This window comes from Lithobates pipiens, unplaced genomic scaffold (genome assembly GCF_037356315.1).
Source record: "Lithobates pipiens isolate NorthernLeopardFrog02 unplaced genomic scaffold, aLitPip1_a1.2 Scaffold_22, whole genome shotgun sequence".
In the NCBI taxonomy this organism is placed as follows: domain Eukaryota; kingdom Metazoa; phylum Chordata; class Amphibia; order Anura; family Ranidae; genus Lithobates; species Lithobates pipiens.
In genome coordinates this window covers 65,069,555-65,093,209 of record NW_027507784.1, presented here as the reverse complement: position 1 = coordinate 65,093,209, position 23,655 = coordinate 65,069,555, and the positions used below count along the sequence as shown (strand labels likewise).

The following is a 23,655-nucleotide window of genomic DNA, read 5'->3' as shown; positions in this document are numbered from 1 at the left end:
CTGCCGGAGTTCTGCCGGAGTTCCGACAGAGTTCTGACGGACTTTTCGACTGAGCGGACTTGGCCACGCACAATCACACCAAACTCTGACGGATTTGAACGTGATGACGTACGACTGGACTCGAATAAGGAAGTTCATAGCCGGTAGCCAATAGCTGCCCTAGCGTCGGTTTTAGTCCGTCGGAATAGCATACACACGAGCGAATTTTTCGAAGGGACCAGGTCCGGCGGAGTTCCGTCGGAAAAATTTGAAGCATGTTCCATTTTCTAAAGTCCGTCAGACTTTTGCGAATCAAAAGTCCGTTGCAGCCCACACACGATCGAATAGTCTGATGGAATCATTCCGTCGGACTTTGGATGTTGAAAAGTCCGCTCGTGTGTACGCGGCATTAGAGAGCTTTGCCTGTCCAAAAGCTTTCAGCACAATTTGACAGCAGAATATTGGAAGTTGCTGCAGGAATGTTCAGGCACTTCTAAGTGACAAGCCTATTTTTAAAATGTACATTTTAAAATGAAAAAAATATGTAAAATAGTTTATAAGATTGTAAAAATCTCAATATAAAAATAAACTAATCAAAACTATTATAGTTTTACTTTAACATGACTTGGTAAAGCAACCAGACTTACCTGACTGGAACACAAGTTTTAACCTATAGCAATTCCCCATGAAAGTTATCATTGAAGATAAACATTTTTCAGAGTACTGAGTAAGCAGACTTAAGCAGAAGATGTCAAACACAATTGTCAGCATCCAACAAATATTCTTGTAAACAAGCAACTCAGAAAGCATTCATAACATCCATCTACAGTCTGACTTACGGATCGGTTATAAATACAGTTTTAGAAAAAAAAATCCTTTGAACTTTATAGGGTATTTAGGATGAACATAAAGAAGTAAAGAAAAAACGCTTAAGGTTTGCATGGTTTACAAGATTCATTAAAAGCAATAGAAGTAATAATTAAAAATTACACTTATAACTTACTATGCTCTGTAGTTCTGTTGCCTCCTTTACATGAACTTGTTCAAGTGTATCAGGCACCACTTGGTAGTGACCCTTACTCTTCTGAAATTCCTTCTTGTACTGGTACTGAAGGAAAGTGTCAAAAACTGCCTCAAACATAGTCTAGTAATTACCCTGTATGCTACTGGATACCAAGATTATTTGAATGAATTTAACTCAAATTTGACTTGAAAATGAAATATATATATATATATTAATAAAAATATATAATTATGATACTGTATTATTAATATCCTTTAGAAGTCAGCCAAATCCAAGTAATATTTTGGCATATTAAATTATATTTATCTGGCTGAATCCTATCAAAATTAAAATCAATAAATAATTTATCATATATACCTATTAATGTATATTGTTTGCATATATATATTTATTTTATGTAGTTTTCATAAATATATTATGTCAATTATTATGATTAATAAATAAGAGTTGTACTTAGCTGTGTAGTGATAATTTTGATATCCTTGGCTTTATTTAAACAAAAAAAACATTTCAGGGTATACATGAGCACTTAAATGCCATGATAAAAAGCCACATGTTGTAAAGCAAAAAGATAAATTTTTATTTATAAAAATATTAATATTCTAATGTAAAATGTTTTATTGTATTAAAATGGAAATGATTCAAAATGTGTTAAAGTTTTACTGAAATGGATAAGATTTAAAATAAAAAGGTTAGAAAACGATTTTTATTAGCAGTTATGTTTATTATTTTTTTTTTTTAAGCTACCATATATGAGCAACTATATTAATGATAGTAATGAGCTAGTGGTTAAATAGGAAAAGGATAACTACCAATTGATGCCCAAGAGGAAAGCAGAGAAATCAGTGTAAGTTATTATGGACAATGGAAGTGAGTGCTGAAATTATTATGAACAGTATTATGTTTTGTTAGATAGCTTACATCGCTGGCTAGCTTGCTTGTGCCGGTAATGTGCTGCATATTGAGCGATTCCGCCATATCAGTCACGGGTTTGTGAAGCTTCTTAAGATCTGCCTTATATTTCACCTGGAGCACAAAAAAATTCACATTTTTATTTAAATAAATTGTACAATATAGTGAAACTATAGGAAAAAAGCAGAACATTGTGGAACAGGCAGGATTTTGAATGCAGAATAGACATACCGGGGTTTATTTAAAGAAACTGGTGAGTGCAAAATCTGGTGCAGCTCTGCATAGAAACCAATCAGCTTCCAGGTTTTTGTCAAAGCTTAATTAAACAAGCTAAATTTAGAAGCTGATTGGCTACCATGCACAGCTGGACCAGATTTTGCACTCTCCAGTTTTAGTAAATTGCCCCTCCTGCATTAACGTTTATTGCATACTCTTCATACTGTGCAATGAGCTGTGCATGCGCAGCTCAGTGTACAATTTTGGCAGGGCCCAGGTGAATGTACTCCTGCACATGATGTCATCTCGGCCCAGTCTGGAGATTGGCAAACCAGAATCAGACCAGCCGAAGATGTCAGCAACCAGCAGGAGCTCTGTAACACCACAGCACTGGAGGGAAGGTAAGTATAGTTTTGCTTTAACATCTATTAAAGGAGAATTTCACTCAAAAGGGGAAGTTCCACTTTTTCACCTCCTCCCCCCACTCCTCTATCACTTTTGGATACATTTTTTGGAGGGAGTAGGTACCTAGTTTTGTTAGGTACCTGCACCAAGTTTGCCCCCATCCCCTTTGCCCACAGCCTTCTGGGACAAAGCTTGTAAAGTGACTCGCACATGCCAAATGAGAAACAGGCTGTGAAGCTGCAAAGAGTCACAGCTGGTCTCCCACTCTCCCATGGCGGCACTGGGGACCCAAAGACCAGCCAAGAACCGGCCTGGGTGAGGATTGTGCTCGATTCCTGGACAGGTAATTGTCCTTTTATTAAAAGTCAGTAGCTATAGTATCGTAATCTCTGACATTTACATTTTTTTGAGGACTGAGGATCCTCTTAAAGTGTATGTCTTAGCAAAAAAAAAAAAACAGTACATTTCTACAATACGTGCATTTTTTCCCATGTTTTGGCTCTTTAAAAATTCTGCAAGTACAGAAAATACCTGTTGATCCAGTGAGCTCCTAACTTCCTCTTTAAGCTAATAATGCTGCTGCGCTGGAAACAGTGCTTTTAGCCCTGCTTATTTCTCCTCTGATGAACTATAGAATACCCCCTTTTATGTTATGCAGATGAGGAGAAGATGTGTTCTATAGTCCATACAAAGAGAAGTGTGCTGGGCTTACTGGGGGAGAGGGGTGGGAGTAGATGGGGTTTTGTAGTCCAGCAGGCAGGGCTGATAATGCTGCTTGAAATTCCAGTGCAGTAATGGTACTGTATTGTCAGTTGAAACAAGAAGTTAGGAGCTCACTGGATTTTAAAAGGTATTTTTCTGCACGTACAGTGTTCTGCATGTGCAGTGTTCATAGAACATGGGAAATAAGAATGTATTGCAAATATGTACCAAACATTTTTAATTTTGCCCTGACATGCACTTTAATATACGGTGTTAAATAGTAAAATCTGCATTTTACCTCACTTGCAAGAGTATTTGCATCTTTCATTGTTTCATAGATTTTGGCTTCCTTGAGATCATATTGTGGTCTCTTTCTTTTGTCTTTTGAAAACTGTTCCTTGTATTTTACCTGAAAAAATAAGCAATAATTAAAACACAATTCAGTGGAATCACATTAATGGAAATTCCCACAAAATGGATCGTTTCCAGCAGACTGGAACACCTAAAACAGATCATGTACATAACAACACATTTCATGTGATGTTTAAATTTTTTTCATAAAGCATTACTTAACATTTCTTACTTCATACATGCTTTCACACCTTATCCCAATTTTACAGAACAAACTATGTCAATTATGTGCATTTTCTATTTGCTCTCCATCATGCAGATAGGTTGCCATGATATAAATTGACTTCTTAATTATAAATTTACATCTTTTTTTTGGACAAGAATGCAATTGTTGTGCCTAGACCATGCATGTATTCAGTTCCTATCATGTAAAGACAAAATAAAGAGGCATTTAAGCAAAAAGGGCCTTAGGTTACCCTTAGCACCTATTCAGTAGATAAAAATAACTGTGATGGGCATGGTCTGGAAAAAATAAAATAACTGCAAAACTCTAAGGCCTAGAGTGCATTTTGGCACCTCTTTTCATAAATGTCCCCCAGGTGTATCTCCACAAGAACTTAGCATTCACAGTTTGCATGACATGCATATCTTACATTACTAGTGAGAGCATTAGCTTTCTTAAGTGTCCTCATGATGGGGGTGTCATAAGATGCTGCTCCATGTCCCCTCAGGTGTCCTTTGGCATACTCAGCCTAAAATTGTTAGCAAAGGTTCAGATTAGTAATGTTTGCTAGGCTTACAAAAGCCTCATGAAACTCTTAGACCAACTGTGACAAATATACCATCTCTGTATGTGGGGAAAAAAACAAGCGATTAAGTTCTAGAGAGTATTTCACATTGTTTAAACAGCTCCACTATGTTATATGTACCTATTTGTTCTTATAATTGTTATATATAAAAATGTAGCATGGATCTTATATCTTAACTGCAAACCTCATGCCTGTATATACTGGCATGTTGTGGACTAAGCCAACAATTTATTGATCAGCAATAATTTACCAACAATCAGTGGCATTAGAGGCTTAGACACTAAAGTAAGGTGACTTAAACTCTCACAGATACATCAGCAACTAATGCCAACTTAAAAAGTATAGCTAGTCATAGCATTATTTGTTTTGGTAAGAGTTGGAAATGGCAACCAGAACAGATAGTGGATATTCCGGAAATGGCCACCAGAACAGATAGTGGGTATTCCCAGTGCGGACATTAACAAGAAAAGGCTGCTAAAAAGAGATTTTGATGTGACCTCCCCTCCCCCCAAAAGGAAATCCAATACAAAATATTATAACCTAACATTTTGTAGGTCCAAAATAATGCCTTGGTGAATAATTATATGTGAAGGGATTTGTTGTAAAAGGCATAGTCAACCACCTAATGTATTATAAAAACATACTGTATATTGCATGGCTTTTTGAATATCAATATAAAAAGACCAAGACATAAAATCATAAGCATAAAAAAATAAAGAAAACTGACTTGTTTAAACTGGAACTAAATCCTCCTATCCTTTACAGCAGACAATCTGTTCATATCACTAGAATACTTGATTGGATTAAGTATGCAGCCTTTAAAAGATGGATTGGTCTGGATAAAAACATGGCCTTACTCCCGCTTCAAACTATACAGTGGCAACATTCTACGCTTCCTCCTTCCATTAAGCTTCACCCACTAATTATTACTATTCTTACAGTGCTTTCAAAAGCATGCTGAATTTTTCCCTCCTCTCCTTGACCTTCTGTTATGACACCAGTTAAATTACCAGTTCATTTTTTATCTTTATGTACACTTTCTTTTGTGATAATCCATTTCAATCATTAATCAATCTTTATTTATAAAGTGGCAGGTTCATTTGTTGTGTTATAATTAAATTATTGTAGTTCCACAAGATGTAACATGCATACAGTGCTTTTAAAAAGTATTTATACCTCTTCAAATTTTCCACAGTTTTTCATGTTACAATTGAAAATGCAAATACAGTTTATTGGGATTTATGTGATAGACCAGCACAAAGTGGCCCATAATTGTGAAGTAGAAGGAAAATGATAAATGGTTTTCAAATTCTTTTACAAATAAATATGTGAAATGTGTGGGGGCATTTGTATTCAGCCCCCAAGTCAATACTTTGTAGAACCACCTTTCACTGCAATTACAGCTGCAAGTCTTTTCTTTTTCTTTTTTTTTTTTTTTTACATATAACTCTTTATTCAAATATTTTTCCAAATATAAACAAAAAAAACAACTTCGCTAAGCATATACATCTAATAGGCCAACATTGACACTTATTAAATGTGTAAACTAAATATAGGAGATTAATGCGGAATATAAATTAATATGCCACCTTAATGCAAATTCACTTTGAATCAAATAATAACCTCCAAAATATGTCAATATGATAATGAAAAAATTCCATCGTCCTAATTTTGTCTATCCTAGAAAACCAGTGTTTCAGAGAAGATGTAGTCATGGACTTCCACATGTCTAGAATACAAGCCTATAGTGGGGAAGGGGTCGTTCATTTAAATGCAAGAGGTAGCCCAAAGGGTCCAAACCAAGGTCAACAAATGTAAATTTTTTAATCATCTCCCACACATCCTTCCAGAATGCTGTAATTAAATGGCACTGCCAAAAAATGTGTATTAATGTCCCAGTCTCTTTATTACATCGCCAGCATAGCTTAGAAATTTGCACGTAGAATTTGTTCATTAAGGCAGGAACCCTATACCACCTAACCAATAGCTTATAACCCTGTTCTTTGAAAGCAGCTTGCTATGGAGGATTTATGAGCCAATAGAATAATCCTGTTCATTTGCAATCTTGTAAAAAAGATCTGGAGGTCCTCTTCCCAGTGTTGTATATATGCAGGAATCTGGCCTTCTGGAGGCTGAATGATCTGTTTATACAAAAGTGACAACATGTGTGGTACATGTTCCACGTCCGCACTTAAACACTCAAAGGCCTTACATATAATTCTGCATCTGCTATAGACCTTAGAAAGTGTGACAATTGAAAGGCAGACCCAAAGCTCAACTGAGGCTGGGAAAGAGTGGAAATATCGTTGGGTAACAAAATCCTTGGATCTAGTTCTACAGACAGAGCAATCGGTGAAGCATGTTGTTCCACTTGTACCCACAGTTTAGTCTGTGAAGAGGTGCACCATGACACTAGTCTGGACAAATGTAAGGCTCGATAGTAAGAGATCAGATCAGGCAGACCAATACCCCCCGTGATTTAGGCAAAACCAACAGCGAATAGCGAAGTCTACTGACTCCAGAGAAAGTTAGTTAACAGTGTCCGGCACGAGAGAAAAAAAGTTTCAGTTAGTTTAATAGGAATCGCTTGCATTAAATATAGGATTTCAGGAAGCAGAGTCATCTTAAATGCATTACACCTCCCAAACCACGTTAGGGTAAGGATCTGCCATAGGTGAAAATATTAATAAACAACGATCCATAAATAAATATCCAAAAATAAATAAATATCTCAAAATAATTAATCACATATAGATCTAGAATCTCTGCTAGATCTATATGTGATTAATTATTTTGAGATATTTATTTATTTTTGGATATTTATTTATGAATCGTTGTTTATAAATACTGTAATTTATTTCTGGGAGGAATAAATATAAAGCAGCTGCTAGAGTATATTAGGAATTCCGCGGCTTCCTAGTTACACACACGCTTAGTGTGTGAGCGCTTACGTTTATACAACTAGGTGACCAAGGGCGTTTTTTTTTGGGATAAACTTTGATAGAGTATAGTTGAAAATATGATCGCATTTTTGATAACAATGGGCAGAAGTTTGTCCTATATAGTAGGGCCATATTCAGGGTCAGTTTGACCTCCAAGTATTTCAAAAAGGACTGAACTCATTTAAACCGGTATACACCTTGTAGGTTAATGATACACTTCTTGGAAAGGAGGATACTCATCGCTTCACATTTAGAAAAATTAGAAAGATCCTCATACTGAGCTAGACATTGAAGTAAACGAGGTAATGAAACCTCTGGATTAGTAAGAAAAAATAAGAGGTCATCCGCATATGTGGCAATTTTATGCTCTGTATTTGAAACCTGAAGACCACTGATCAGGGGGTCCGATATAATTTATCAGAGAAAGGGTTCTAAGTTTAACACAAACATTAATGGAGAAAGAGGACAACCCTGTCTCGTCCCATTAGACAAAGAGAAATACTCTGAACGGGCCCCATTGACCAGCACAGCCGCAGTAGGACCAGTGTATAATGCCTGAATCCATGACAGCATTCGTTTACCCAGGATATGTCTAAGAGTAAATTGAAGATATTGCCAATCCACCCAATCAAATGCCTTTTCAGCATCTATTTATAAAATGAGAAAGGGCCGGTTCTCTATATTAGCAATATGAATCAAGTCTATCGCCCTTACAGTGTTGTCCCTGGCCTCTCTCTGTGGGATGAAACCTGCCTGGTCTGCCTGAATAAGATGAGGAAAGTGTGGCAATAACCTATTCACTAGGAGAATCATTTTAAGTCAACATTTAAAAGAGCTATAGGCCAATAGTCCCCACATTGAGTAAGATCTTTATCCTGCTTGGGAATCACAATAATGTGGGCCCTCAAAGCGTCCTCTGTTAACTTACCATTAGCTGAGATGGAGTTGTAAGCACGTAGGAAGTAAGGAGAGAGAACGTCCTGGAATGTTTTATAGTATATAAGATTTAACCCATCAGGACCAGGGGCCTTCCCTGGTTTAGAGCATTCTATTGCCATGGCCAGTTCTTTATTTGCTATAGGGGCCTCCATGCCTGCAATTACCTCCTGCGGAACTAGGGGCATACCTGATGCTGTCAAAAAGGCCGAAATCAAATCTGCCCGGGTAGAGCATTTCTGGGTTTGGGTATTTTGCAGATTATAAAGCCTCCGGTAAAAAATTTTTAATTCCTGAGCTATAGCCGTAGAATCTGACAGCTTAATTGTACTGCTGATGTAGGGAAAATAAATCTTCCTGTGTCTGCTTAGCAAGTGTTTTTTTGTGAATGGACTCAAGTTTACCAATCCTCACAAGTAACATCTCAGTTTCCAACCGCCTTCGTTTTTTATCCTGGCTCCGTGTTTAAGAAAGATTCCTCTTATAAAGCATTTATGTGCCTCCCACAATACAGTCGGAGATGTATTAGGTTGGTCGTTCTAGCTAAGATATTCTGCTAAACCTTGTAGAACCTCATTCATGGTAGTTGGGTCCTTTAACAGTGTATCATTAAGCCTCCAAGACAGGGTCCTTGTAGCCACTATATTTAGATTTATATCTAAGTGAGCATGGTCAGCAAGCAAAATTGGATCTATCGAAGTTGCTTAAACTCTGTCCAGCTCTTTTTGTGGAAGAAAAAAGTAATAAATTCTTGAGTATGATGAATGAACTGAAAAAAAAAAAAAGTATAGTCTCTAACATTGGGATGTTGCAAACGCCATACATCTACCGTTGAAGAAGATTTAATTCTGCCTTTAGTCGCTTTAAATAAGAGAATGATAAATGAGATACACCCCTTGAGACATCTAGGAGTGGATCATATGCAAAATTAAAATCCCCTCCTAAAATCCATATCCCATCCTTATGCTCCAAAATCAGAGGAAACAAAGACCTTATGAAAAGCAACTGATTCGAGTTAGGAAAATATAGATTAACCAAGGTTACCTGAGTAGCGCTGATTACGCCCTTAACTATCAAAAATCTACCTTGCTCATCCCTAATGTATGTACCTAGCGACCATGGAACAGACCTTGCTATAAGAATACTGACTCCCTTAGCTTTAGATGTTGTAAATGGGCTATGATATACCACTGGGTAAGCTCTATTACTCAATTTAGGGATTTTCCCGGCCTGGAAGTGTGTTTCCTGGAGGAAAGCAATCTGACTTTGCATTCTGCAAGTCTTTTTGGTATGTCTCTACCAGCTTTAAACATCTAGAGAGTGACATTTTTGCCCATTCTTTTTTGCGAAATTCAAATCAAATTGGATGGAGAGCATTTGTGAACAGCAGTTTTCAACAGATTCTCTATTGGATTTAGGTTTGGACTTTGACTAGGCCATTCTAACACATGAATATGCTTTGATCTAAGCCATTCCATTGTAGTTCTGGCTGTACATTTAGGGTTGTTGTCCTGCTGGATGGTGAACCTCCACCCCAGTCTCAAGTCTTTTGCAGACTCTAACAGGTTTTATTCTAAGATTGCCCTGTATTCAGCTCCCTCCAGCTTCCAGCTGACCAGCTTCCCTGTCCATGCTGAAGAAAAGCATGGTGTGTTCAGGGCGATGTGCAGTGTTTGTTTTCCACCAGACATAGTGTTTTGCTTTTAGACCAAAAAGTTAAATTTTGGTCTCATCTGACAAGAGCACCTTCTTCCACATGTCTGCCATGGCACATGCGACATGGCATCTCGCAAACAGCAAACTGAACTTCTTGTGGCTTTCTTTCAACAATGGCTTTCTTCTTGCCACTCTTCCAGATTTGTGGAGTGCATGACTAATAGTTGTCCTATGGACAGATTCTCCCACCTTAGCTGTGGATCTCTGCAGCTGCTCCAGAGTTGCCATGGGTCTCTTGGCTGCTTCTCCGATGAATGCTCTCCTTGCCCATCCTGTCAGTTTAGGTGGAAGGCCATGTGTTGGTAGGTTTTCAGTTATGCCATACTCTTTCCATTTCCGTAGGATGGATTGAACAGTGCTCCTTGAGATGGTCAAAGCTTGGGATATTTTTTTATAACCTAACCCTGCATTAAACTTCTCTACAACTTTATCCCTGACCTGTCTGGTATGTTCCTTGGTCTTCATGATGTTGTTTGTTCACTAAGGACCTCTAACAAACCTCTGAGGGTTTCACAGAACAGCTGTGTTTTTACTGAGATTTACTAATTTACTAATTAGGTGACTTCTAAAGACAATGGGTTGAACTAGACTTTAGTTAGGGGTATCACTGTAAAGGGGGCTGAATATGAATGCATGCCACACTTTTAATTTATTTATTTGTAAAAAAAATAAAATAATTGAAAACCATTTATCATTTTCCTTTCACTTCACAATTATGTGCCACTTTGTGTTGGTCTATCAAATAACATCCCAATAAAATACATTTACATTTTTAGTTGTAACATGACAAAATGTAGAAAATTTCAAGGGGTATGAATACATTTTCAAGGCACTGTGAATTGCAAGCAGATTATACTGGTTTTGCCGATTATTTACCCAATGTTTGATTTTGCTGTATATACTGTTTTATCAGTGACTGGTGTGTTGTACTAATTTGCTGGTGAATTGTTTTACATGTTGTGGATCTACAATTATAGGGAGCAGATCCCATTGTGAACTCCCATAATATACTGGAATATATTCCTTATTTGTTATGTAAATTATATAGATATATGTCTGAAGGCTGTGTAATAGAATGTGGGACTTAAATCAGTAATTTAGATTCACATTGTTGTGCTTATGATTTTATATCTTGGTCATTTTAGTTTTAATATCCAATAAAGTGATATATGTATATTTTTCATATATTATAGCTATATATGTTTTAAATATATTATGTAGTCAACAATACAAGCCTTTTATAACAAATCTCTTCATATATGTAAACAATATAAAGTTGACTGGATTCTAACCCTCCCCTACTCTATCCAAAATGAGAGATACTGTACACTTTAATGATTGTGAAAAATGAATGAAAATATACAGACGTAACACAAAGCTAAAGCACTACATTTTATCTTGCACTGGTTGTCAACATTAGGTCATTTGTTTGATATGAAGCAGGTGTAGGTTAAGGGTCCCTGTTTCAGAAGGTTAATTAAAATATTCTTCTTTTTTCTCACCTGGCTTGTAAGTTTGGACACTTCCTGAGCCAGATCAATGTCCGGTCGTCCAAGACCAGAGTAACCACGGCCAGCTTCTTCACGGGCTTTAGCTTTGTACTGAATCTAAGAACAAATAAAAATATTTTGTTAGCCTGCATACAAATAATATGATTTTTGTACTCACTGTGGACTTACTACTTTATAAATGGTTCAAATTATTTTCTTGGAATCGATTTAGGGCCACAGCTTAATGATTATTAAGCAACATGGGGTTATACTGCTGACTACATGAGAAGCAGGCACTAGGCACATACAGGCTGAAGGACAGACCTCTGGAGGCTATAACCCCTCCCTCTAGCATATGAAGATAGGGATCTGTGTCCATTAATGGACTTAGAGAAAGGGCTTTTACCGTAAGTACTATTTTCTCTGTCATCCCCTGAGTGACACAGCTTGATGGTACTCAAGCAACAAAGGGACATCAAAAACAGAGAGGCAGGCACACCAACACAAACATAGGTGAACCAGCCCAACAAGTAAAAACTCAAAACAAGACAAAGAAAAAAAGAGCTTTAAACAGCCACTTGTAGAGCTTTTCGACCAAAACTAGCAACTGCCAAGGCAGGTATATGGACCCTAGAGGATGTGTCCACAGACAACCAGGTTGCAGTCACAGAGGCCTGATGATAACAATCTCAAGAGGAACTCATGCTCTAATGGAATGAGTGGGCTTTAATGGTAAATTAGGCACTTTATCAAGTAGGCCTGCAAAACAACCTGTTTAAGCCCTTGTACACACGGTCGGAGAATCCGTCGGAATGTCCTATCGGACCGTGTTGTCGGATAATCCGACTGTGTGTGGTATGCATCGGACTGATTCCGTTGGAATATCCGTCGGACCCAATTTTCCAACTTGTTGGAAATATTTTCCGACCAACTGGTTCGATCAGACATACTCCGATCATGTGTAGAGAATTTTGATCGGACCAAGTGCCACGCATGCTCAGATCAAATTCCTACATCAAAGCTATTGGCTACTAGCCTGAACGTAGTCCCATCGTAATGAAATTACGTCATCACGTTCTGAATGATCAGATTTTTCGACAACTTAGTCCGACCGTGTGTATGCAACAGTTTCGGACAAGATCCGACGGGCAAAATCCGACGGACAAAATCCGACGGATTTGGTTGTTGAAATCTCCGACCGTGTGTACAGGGGCTAATACTCTTAGAAATACTGAATCTAGAAGCTGAAGACCCTCTTTTAGAACCTTCTGGAACAACAAACCAGGCATCTGTTGGCCTAAAATAAGTACTTTAGAAGAGATTTCATGGTTTCAAAGAAACTGTGGAGAAAGACTTCCTTGGGAAGAACCAGAGCTGGACAAAATGAAGATAACACAGAATCCTCCTCAAGCTGAAAAGCAGGCACCACCTTAGGAAATAAGGGGGCCTTTGGTCTCTAAACAACCAGGTCTTTGTGTTAAATCATATAGGGCTTCTTACAGGAGGATGCCTATAATTCAGAGACCCTTATAGCCAAAGTAATGGCCACAAAAAAGGCTACAGAATCAAGGAAATGTTCCTGTTAGGCTCAAGCAGGGTTTTTATAATACCAATCATACTAAATTTGGATCCCATGGTTGTTTTTGGGCTGAGCCAAGAGAGCAATAAAAGTGAAAATTACTGAATTAGGAATAGGAAAAGAACCTTGAAAAAAAACAGACAGGGCAGACATTTGACCCTTGATAGTGCTAACAGCTAAACACTGTTCTACCCCCAAATTAAGGAAAGAAAAAACACTGCCTGCTAAAAAAAAGCACCCCCCCCCTTATTCTCCCACCGGTGAAAAAAAGCCTTCCAGGTGAGATGATAAATCTTGCATGATGTAGACTTATGAACTTTAAGCATGCTCAGGATAACATAATCTGCAATACCTCTGTCTCACAGAGCTTGGACCAAAGTCAAGCCAAGCTTGAGATAACAGATCCGGCCAATCTGATGAGGGCCACAGAGTGTCAGCTAAGAGACCAACAAGGTGAGTGCACTACACTCTGTGAAACCAATTCAGAGTTATTGGAATAACTGGGATGCGATAAATTATAATCCTTTGAAGTAGAGGAAGTAGTGGCTGATCCCATGGCACTGCATCCCCTGTCCCTCACGCTGGAGACAAATCTGTCCAGCTTTGTGTTAAACCCAAATGCTAGTAAACCTACATCTGGTGTTCCCCAAGGGAGACATATGTCTTGAAACAACTCATTATGGAGAGGTCTACCAAAAAGGAAGGAGACATTTATTCTGAGAAACTAAGTTAAACTAAGAGGGTTATAGCCTCCGGTGGGGGGGGGGGGGGGGGGGGGCTTTTAGTGCCTATGTGCCTAGTTTCCATTTATCCTGTAGTCATCAATGTAACCCTGCCTTGTTCAATTATAATCATGCCGTATCCCTCAATGGACAACAGAGAATGCTAGTAATAACAACAAACTGTTACTGAGTGCATACAATTTAAGTACTTACATTGCTGACTAGTTTAGACACAAGAGTTGCCTTCTGAATATCAGGTCTGTCAATAACAGATGTGTAGTTTAGGTTAGCCTTTGCAGCTTTCCTGTAAGCAACCTACAAAGCAAATTAAAGAGTTTAAATGTTAGATACAGTATATACATGTACATACACACTTACATGCACACACACGCACGCACAGCCTGAGTAATCAACTCTTCCACATCTGATGCAAGTGACTAAAAAAAGGGGGCAAAAATGGCTTTATGGGGTTGGTTTATTAAAGCCAGATAGGGTGTTCACTTTACAAGGGAATATTCCATTAGCTTAGTGAATAAGGTGATTTTCATCATCCAATCATGAGCAAGTAAAAATACAGTTTATTTTCCTGGCATGTGGCTGGGTATTCTTTGCAAAGTGAATTTCTACCACATTCACTAAGCAGAGGGGTACATTCCTTTGTAAAGTGAACAGCCTATTTGCCTTTAGTAAATCAATCCTACGTCTTTATGTAATTTTCTAATATTCACACGCATTAAAACAATAATTTCATATATAAGAGAAATGAGGCACCTCCCTTACATGCTTGCCCTTCCACTAACACCTGAATGCTGGGTGCCAGGCTTGAACTAAGCTTTCCGCACTCCAAACACACTAAGCAAATGAAAAACTGCTAACCACTGTACACACCAGTTTAATCCAACCATACCATACCATACCATACCATAGTACAACCATACTAACAGTACCTGTTAAAAAAACACTTTCTCCAACACGTTTCACCCAATAGGGCTGATAGGTGACTTGTTTCTATTTGGTGAAATACATTGGACGAGGCAGCCTTAATGTTGGGACTGTTGTGGTTTTACTTTGATATAAACCGGTGTATACAATGATGTTGGTTCTCTTTTTATTTTCTCAATCAATTCATAGACTCAAACATAATAAGAAAGTTATGGAAAACGTGAACTTTTTTTACATTCTATTTACTCACATTGCTTTGGGCCTTGGCCACCTCAACTGCGTGCTTCACCTCGGGTGGTTCCTGCATGATAGCATAGTTGGACTTGCCTTTCTCTTTCACAAACTTTTCTTTGTATTGATTCTGTAAATATTTATTAAGATAAAGTTAGATTTCTGAAAATGTAAAAACAGAACTTGATTCGTTTGCAGTTTATTAACTAGATCTAAAGAAATCTTTACATAAGGTCTCCAGAATATAATCCGACCTCCATGCAATACTAAATTGGGCAACTATGTGGTAAATGAAGTTTATTGTTGATAAATGTAAAGTTATGCACTTGGGGGCTAAAAGTTTGCATGCATCATACATTCTAGGAGAACAGCTGGGGGAGTCAATTGGGGGAGAAGGATCTGGCATAGACTTAATAATAGAAAGCAATGCAAAGCTGCAGTTTCTAAAGGTAGCAAATAAATTTCTTGTATCAAGGATAATAGAGAGAGAGACATAGGGGGAGATTTACTATAACTGGTGCACACAAAATCAGCTTCTAGGTTCTATTGACAACACTTAATTGAACAAGCTAAAGTTGGAAGCTGATTAGTTGAGCTGAATTTATTCTCCCTTGAAAAGAGGCGATTAAAGGGGATATGATTATCATATATAAATACATAAGTGGTCCATATAGAGAATCTATTGTAAAGTTATTAACTTTCAGGCCATTACAAAAGACAAGGGGGCACTCTTTGGAGAAAAAAAGAGATTTCGCCTCCACATAGGAAAAGGCTTCTTCATAGTAAGAGTTATGAAAATGTGGCATAGACTCACTCACTTTTTTTGGATTGCTTTAAAAAAAGGGCTGGATGCATTCCTAAATACACCAAATGTAAAAGGATATTAATATTTATAGGTAAAAAATACCATGGATTGTTGATCAAGGGAATACTAAACAACCTCCTGGGGGATCATATTTTTTCAGCCTATGTAACTGTGGAATGTATTGTCAGGATCATGTCTAGCTGTCTTGCACAGGGTTGAATGGAATCTGATATAGTACACAACACTCACCTCACTAACAATCCTAGTCACTTCTTTGACGTGAACTGTATCACGGGTTTCAGGGAGAGTGGTAAATGTCCCGTGTGGCAGCTGCTTCTTCCCTTCTGCTTTGTATTTGTTCTGAAAGAAAGTTTTATAGATTTCATTTTCAAGTGATGTTTCTTTATACCTTACCATTTTGGCTTCTCTCTTCTACCTGCAGGACACCTTTTTATTAATTGTTCATCATCTTTCATTTTGACCTCTGTTTTTACCAAATAATTATTTTCATGTTACAAAAAGGAAGAGAAAAAAGATTGGGATTATTTATATGTAATACATTTAATGTGTTGATAGGTATTTTGGTATATATGTATTTTGTGTGCTTATGAAAAATTGTTTTATAAAGCTGATTATATATGTTGATAATATTTGAACTGAAAACCACACTTTTCTATGAGGTTACTGCATGATTAATTATATCAGTTCTATAGGTTGGTACTTTAAAGGTTTTCTAACAATTAGCTTTAAAGTTGTTCTAAAGCCTAAATAGTTTTTACTTTATTGCATTCTCTGCAATAATGTAAAAAATGTTTAGGCATCAGTATTGGCCCCTCCCCCCTTATATTTAGGGAGAAAGGCTTGGGATTGAACCTGCACGAGTGCCCCCATAGGAAGCGGCTTGCTATGAGGGCACTCGAAAAAAAAGTGCTGGCAGGAGACTTGAGAAGAGGAGGTTCGGGCCCGATCTGTATAATTCCATTGCACAGAGCAGGTAAGTATACACCTGTTTGTTATTTAAAAAAGAACAAAGGATACTTGTACTATCACTTTAAAGACCCCCAAATCATTAGCTATGATTTTCAGTCTTCAGTGGACCATTTTGGTTGACACATACTAATAGGGTCCAAGAGCATTAATACTGTAAACTAATAGTATAAGTAGAATAGAAGTTCTGTAACAATTGTACTGGGATGCTAAATTAAAGTGTCAAAACATGAGCAGTGTTTAGTAAAAGTTTAGGGAAGGATCTGATGCATGTACAAATGACATCTTTTAACCAAGTAGTGAACTAGAAAATACATTTTGCATATGTTTTAGCAATGATGTGGAGAAACACTGGAAGGAGGGTGGACAAAATATTAGAAGGTTGACTGTGCTATTGTGAAAATACCATTCCAACATAATCCCATAGCTAAACCTACCTCAGATACAAGAGCACTGGCAGATTTAGCATGGATGATCTGAGGTGTATCTGAAACAATTCCAAATTCTCCTTGGTACGTTCCTTTATCATACTTTGTCTTGTATTTCACCTGCAAGCAAAGCAAAATATTGAATATAAGCCCATGTATTTATTTCATCTGTAAAAAGCTGATCAATGGTAAATAATGTGCAACCAATGTTTATTTCAGGTGGATGGGTTACAATATTAGTATCATTAGTAGTAATCAGCATGGGTTTACAAAGGGTCATTTCTGTCAGACCAATCTGCTAACATTCTATAAGGAAGTGAGCTGCCATCTAGACAGGGGGAGGCCTGTAGATTTGGTGTATCTGGATTTTGCAAAAAGCATTTAATACAGTTCCCCATAAATGCTTAATTTACAAGCTATGGTCTACAGGCATGGACCATAAAGTTTTATCTTGGGTAAAAAAATGGTTATGGGGCATGTCCAAAGGGTGGTGATAAATTACGTGTACTAAGACTGGTCTGGAGTGGTAAGTGGGGTACCCCAAGGTTTTGTCTTGGGACCATTTCTATTAAACTTATTCATAAATTATATAAAGGATGGGATAAATAGCTCAATCTCAGTTTTTACAGGTGACTCAAAGATAAGCAGGATATATAAATTTTAGCGAAAGACCTGAACAAAATAATGGAGTTGGCAACTACATGGAAATTAGGTTTATTGTGGAGAAAAACATAAATGCAAACTATTCACTAGGGGGAGAATCGCTGGGGGAATCAAGGATGGAGAAAGATCTGGGGGTCCTAGTAGATGATGGAGTAATAACATGCAATGTCAAGCTGCAGCTACTAAGCCGGCAGATATTTAGCATGCATAAAAAAGGGGATATACTTCAGGATAAAATGATAATCCTGCCACTTTATAAAACTACATAGGCCACATTTGGAGTACTCCATCCAGTTCTGGTCACCAGTCCTCAGAAGGGATGTGCTGGAACTGGAGAGAGTCCAAAGAAGGGCAACAAAATGAATAAGGGGACTGGAGGACCTCAATTACAAGGAGCGACTACTAGCACTAAATTAATTCTGGAGAAGAGACGCTCGAGAGGGGACATGATAGCGATTTTACAAATACCTCAATGGTGATCCCAGCATAGAAAAAAAACTATTTAGTCTCAGGGAGTGTAAGAGGACACAGGACAACGCAATGTGATTGGAGGAGAAGCGATTTAACCTTAAACTGCGCAGGGGCATTTTCCACTGTCAGGGCGATAAGGATGTGTAACTCTCTTCCAAAATTGGTGGTGGCAGCGGGGAGTATGGATATTTTTAAAAGACTCTTGGATATGCATCATAAAGAACACAACATACAGGGATATGGGAAATAATTATAGACACTGACACACGTACACCTACACAGGTTGAACTGGATGGACTATTGTCTTTATTCAACCTTGCCTACTATGCAACTATGCATATTAAAAAAAACTGCCATGAATTGAAACAAGCAATCTGGCTATAATAAGCAGTTTTTTCCTTAGGTCTTACCTTCCCTCTGTGAATCCTACAATGGAATGCATACACCTGACTAAACTATAAAGGTGGCATGCTTTGAGGAGGAGGTGGGTCAGGGGTGAAGTTACTAAGCCATTTAAGCAGACCCAGGTACCTGGCAGGTGAAGATATAGAGATGCTCTAAGCCAGTGGTTCTCAACTTCTGTCCTCAGGACCCACTAACAGCTCAAGTTTGCAAGATAACTTAAATAAATCACAGGTGATATAATTTTTTGTTCAGTGATTGCAGTATTCTAGTCTGCATCTCCCCAAGGTAATACTTCAAATCTGGCCTGTTAGTGGGTCCTGAGGACAGGAGTTGAGGATCACTGCTCTAAGATTAACCAGATTAAACAAAAAAATCAAGCCTGATAGACTGATAACACTAGACACAGGTTTTCTTAACGCTTCCTGTGATGTTGCTCAACATATTTTTACAGCAGCAAGGTGTCTTTAGCAATGACTCAGATAGTCATATGACTACAGTTTAAAAATCTTTATATAGTCCCAACTATGTACTTTCTTTATAATGTTCTTGAAAATGTAACAGATGTATTTTGCAGTGATGCAAAACTTACATTGCTATTCATTTCAGCATTCTTCAGGGCAAGGACAGTGTTTTTGTCATCTGTAACAGACAGCTTGCATCCCTTCAGGAATTCTCTGTCCAGTTTGTATTCATACTGAAATGAGAAAATCAAGTTCAATAGAAAATGTCAGAATATAGTAAATTAAGGAAGAGATTCAAATTAAACAATATTTGTTTAGTCAGTAAAGTTGTTTTATTTTTAAGTATAACCTACTATTCATTTTCATGCCATCTTATGAAGTTGGAAAGGGTGACATATTAGCTAATTTTCCATACCATACAATCATAATAATGTATTGTAATTGACCACCCTGCATTTACAGTTATTAGGAGTCAGGAGTCCCACTGTCTGTGCTCATCCCAAACTGTTAGTAACTATGATGTTCCAAGAAGGAACCTCCACAACCTCCTTGACCTGTGTCGAATCAATCTGAGATCAAAGCCCCACAAAATATATATATATATTCCAGTAGAATTTTGGATAAAGGATGGGCCATTATCTCTTGGAGGCCTCAAAAAAGACCCTTCAGAAAGAATTGCAGATTTTATGCAATTGTACTTATTGTTACATTGCCCCTTAAGATGTAAATAGCCTTCTGTTAATTATTCTAAGGTATGCTAGTATGTAATAAGAATTGTAGAAGACCACACTTTTACTTTCTTATTATCGGTCTAAGGGCTAAGACAGAGATAGATATTTGTCTTACAATTCTGTAGCGACGTACATACCTATGGACCGCTGACGTACGAGTACAGGCTAGTTAGTGTGTGTCACGATGCATGCTAAGTCACTTACATCACTCTGCTGTAGAGAAGACTTTGCATTCTGCACGAAGTCTGGCATGTCAGTAGTCCACTGCCAATGAGCCTTGGTGGCCTCATATTTCTTCTTATAGGTCAACTGTTTAACAAAAGAAACTTTGTTAAGAAAACTGAGTATTTAGTATCATAATCAGTAGTAGAAGTTCAGAGATGCATTTAAGAGGCAGTTCAGAAGAAGTAAGAAGAAAAGAGATAGAACGAAATATAGTTAATGTACAGAGACAGAGAGTGAAAGAAGAAAACTGTGGGTTAGATGCAAGACTGTGAATTTTTGGCCTGGAAAGTAAACACAACCAATTACAGCTTTCATGGTATGAGCAGTTTCCTATAGGCTAAAGGCACTACAAAAGTGTCCCAGAGTGATTGATGTCCATGGTGAAGGGGGGGGGGGGGTATTGTTAGGGATAGGGAACATCGTTTTTAAAAAAAAGTGATTTCTATAGGATTAAAGGGGTTGTAAACCCTTGTGTTTTTTCACCTTAATACACTCTATTGCATTAAGGTGAAAAAACACCTGGCAGTCACCAGCCCCCCACCTGCCCCCCCCCCCCCCCCGTTTTACTTACCTGAGCTCTGAAACTTGACACGACGGAGATGCGCTGTCCCTCTGCCCGGGGTTCTTGGCTCTTGATTGGATAGATTGATAGCAGCCCAGCCATTGGCTCCCACTGCTGCCAATCAAATCCAATGCCGTGGGGTGCAGCTGAGGCCAGTATTTGTGTCTGTGGACGCAAATGCTGGACACGGGAGCGCACCCGCAAGGTAGCCCCCTCGGGAGAGCATTTCTCCTAGGGGGTTATCTGATGTAAAGGGGAGCCGCGAGAGCCCAGGGACCCCAGAAGAGGATGTTCGGGGCCACTCTGTGCAAAACGAGCTGCACAGTGGAGGTAAGTATGACATGTTTGTTATTTAAAAAAGATAAAAATGATCTTTTACAATCACTTTCATTGTAGATGACAATGGGCTCAATTCATGAACCAGTATTTACCACTTTATGATTAGCAGTAAAATGTTTTTCCAAAAATGTCTTGCCATTCATCAAAAAATGCTTGTAAAATAAGGCATGCGCTATTGCTTCAAAATGTGCACTAGTTATCTTGTGAAACCGATTGCATGACGTCATATCCATTCCTTAAATGTTGCATGCCTGGACCACTACTTATTTAATGCATGTTGTTTTTTCTTTAGTGTATTGGCTTTTATGCGGTACTTACCAAGTGTTTTTGCTTTTTAAGGTAAATACCACATAAGGGGATAGTGAACTGACATTTTGAATATCATATGCCATATTTGGAAAAAATGTGTCATGTGACCAAAATATCAAATGCAATATTCTTTTGTGAATTGAGTCCAATGAGCTTTATTAGCTGATCAAGATAGCTGCTGCTCTGTAATGATGATATCAGTTCACTAATGAAAATACAATGTTGTGACTACAAATAATCCCTGCCATTCTGCTTTCTTTAACAAATGAGCACAAAACATTTCCCAGTTTTACACTGATTAACATCACAGAGGTGCTAAGAAAATAGATGCTGGATAATTGCATCTTTGAACAGTGAGAAGGGCCAGCAGCTATCACTGACTGCAGGCCTGGCTATGATTGAGATCTGAATGCTCTTCCTACCCTAGGTATAAGAGGTAGTAAGGAGGGAGGGTAAAAAAAGGGAAATAGCAGAGCTAGGAGAAAGAAGCATAAAGCAAAACGTTACTCAGCACTCCTTAGTTTTAGACACATCAACTGTTATCTGGTCCTGATGTGCCAAACAAGGCTCATCATGTTTATTCTCCAACCAAAACATTCTCAATATATTCCTATGAAGACTCCATTAAGGGGTCAGTGACAACAGCAATATTATGTCAGACCTCCATAGGATTCTTTATAGGAATATACACAAGAAACAAGGAAGTTAATCTCATAGCCAAACCTTGATTGTCACCGTATGGCCTACATTGAAGAAAGATCTCCTCCTGGCAGCAGTAATTACTGGCAGGAAATCAAACTTTACATTACTTTATCAAAAACTAAAGAAAGACTTTTGTCTGATGTTTCATTTTTAGGGAGGTGAGAAAAAGAGACAGAGGGAGGGATATCAGAGTTAGACAGAGAGAGCAAGGGTGGGGAGAGTGACGTAAAAGCTTACATTGCTGATGGATTTGTAGGCATCTTTGGCTGTCTTGATAGGGAGAGCATCTGGCACCATGGTACAATGTCCTCTGCTCTTCTCATACAGTTCTTTGTATTTCAGCTTTAAATATAAACACATCCATTAGTATCATCACTTTATATAATAAGATTTAAAAAAAACCTTAACCAGGCAATTCACTGGCTTCCAACAAAGCAATGGCCTTCACCACCTATTTCAAGTTTAAATCACACATTATACTGCCAATGGTGCATCACAATAATTGTATAGAGGATCATAAATAGAAATAATGATACAAAATAAAAGTTATATTGATAATAATTTTATAAATAATATTCCTCATTCTTTAATAAGATGTTAAGACTAAATGTTTGTGTCGAGACCACTGATGTTGCTTCTCCACAGTAAATGACCAGTCAATCAGAAAATGACTCTCTTTAACTACTAAAGTAACTAAATCTGATTTTTTTTTACTTGTTTATATTACAGTTTACTTATGTCTAAAGAACTTTTAGATTTCTGACAACTAAATACAGATACACACCTCACTGATCTTGTCCTTTACTTTTCGCGCATGTAGCAGTGCTGGGGTATCATGGATAGTGGTGTAAGACTTGGCCTTAACCTTGTTCCAATCCATTTTGTAGATGTTCTGCAAATGTAAGACACATACTTTAGAAATTGTATCAATTTTTAAGCATATAAACCACCATAAAGTTTAATTCTTACTTGATCTGAAATTCTGCTTTGCTCCTTTGTTCATCCTTCCTTAGTAAGCCACGGTTTAGTGGTGTTATTAATACCAAGCTTACTGTCTCATAGCATTATTGCAAAGAGCTGGAGTACTGTATATTAATAGCTTAGACACTAATTTTAAAATGTAGGATATTAAGGTTATTGAGTTTCAGTCTTACTCTTTGCATAAAAGGATTGGGAGTTCTAGAGGTCTAGTGGTAATAGATGGTCTGTTTATGGAGCTGCAGTGTTAGCAATTGCATAATGATGTGTTCACAGAGATCCAAAGGTAGTACTTGATAAAAGGGGTAGGGGTCACAGGGACCTAATGTTATCATTGGTGGGGGTCAAAGAAATTCTGTCACATTTTGCATAAATGAGTGGGGTTAAAGAGTTCACCCTGGCCCTTAAGTCCCAGCACAAATGATCAGAAAATAGGACAAAAGATACCGCTTTTTTTAAGCTATCATACAGTAATCTGATCGTTAATACACAGCTTTCCTCAGAAATTATCCAAAGGAATAAACAGAAATTTTTTCCCTGTACGATACCAGATCGAAAAAATGTTATTCTGTCGTTTCTTGTTATCATTAACAAATTCCATAAAAAATACTTAGCACCACAAAATGATACTTG

The 23,655-nt window shown here is 37.7% G+C and overlaps 1 protein-coding gene across 29 annotated transcripts in view; it reads right to left on the bottom strand.

Moving 5' to 3' along the window:
- Positions 1-23,655, bottom strand: part of NEB (nebulin) — a 300,983-nt gene that overhangs the window by 60,443 nt on the left and 216,885 nt on the right. For 27 of the 29 annotated variants that reach the window (XM_077447687.1, XM_077447688.1, XM_077447689.1 and 24 more), the window contains 13 exons: positions 22,829-22,936; positions 22,282-22,386; positions 20,112-20,216; positions 19,305-19,409; positions 17,186-17,296; positions 16,011-16,121; positions 14,976-15,086; positions 13,997-14,098; positions 11,495-11,599; positions 4,243-4,341; positions 3,537-3,647; positions 1,925-2,029; positions 983-1,087 (listed from right to left, as the gene is read on the bottom strand). In XM_077447687.1, the coding sequence (XP_077303813.1) occupies positions 983-1,087; positions 1,925-2,029; positions 3,537-3,647; positions 4,243-4,341; positions 11,495-11,599; positions 13,997-14,098; positions 14,976-15,086; positions 16,011-16,121; positions 17,186-17,296; positions 19,305-19,409; positions 20,112-20,216; positions 22,282-22,386; positions 22,829-22,936 (1,383 nt within the window). The remainder of the gene's footprint in view (positions 1-982; positions 1,088-1,924; positions 2,030-3,536; positions 3,648-4,242; positions 4,342-11,494; positions 11,600-13,996; positions 14,099-14,975; positions 15,087-16,010; positions 16,122-17,185; positions 17,297-19,304; positions 19,410-20,111; positions 20,217-22,281; positions 22,387-22,828; positions 22,937-23,655) is intronic. The other 2 variants (XM_077447694.1, XM_077447701.1) reach the window with 1 other exon arrangement.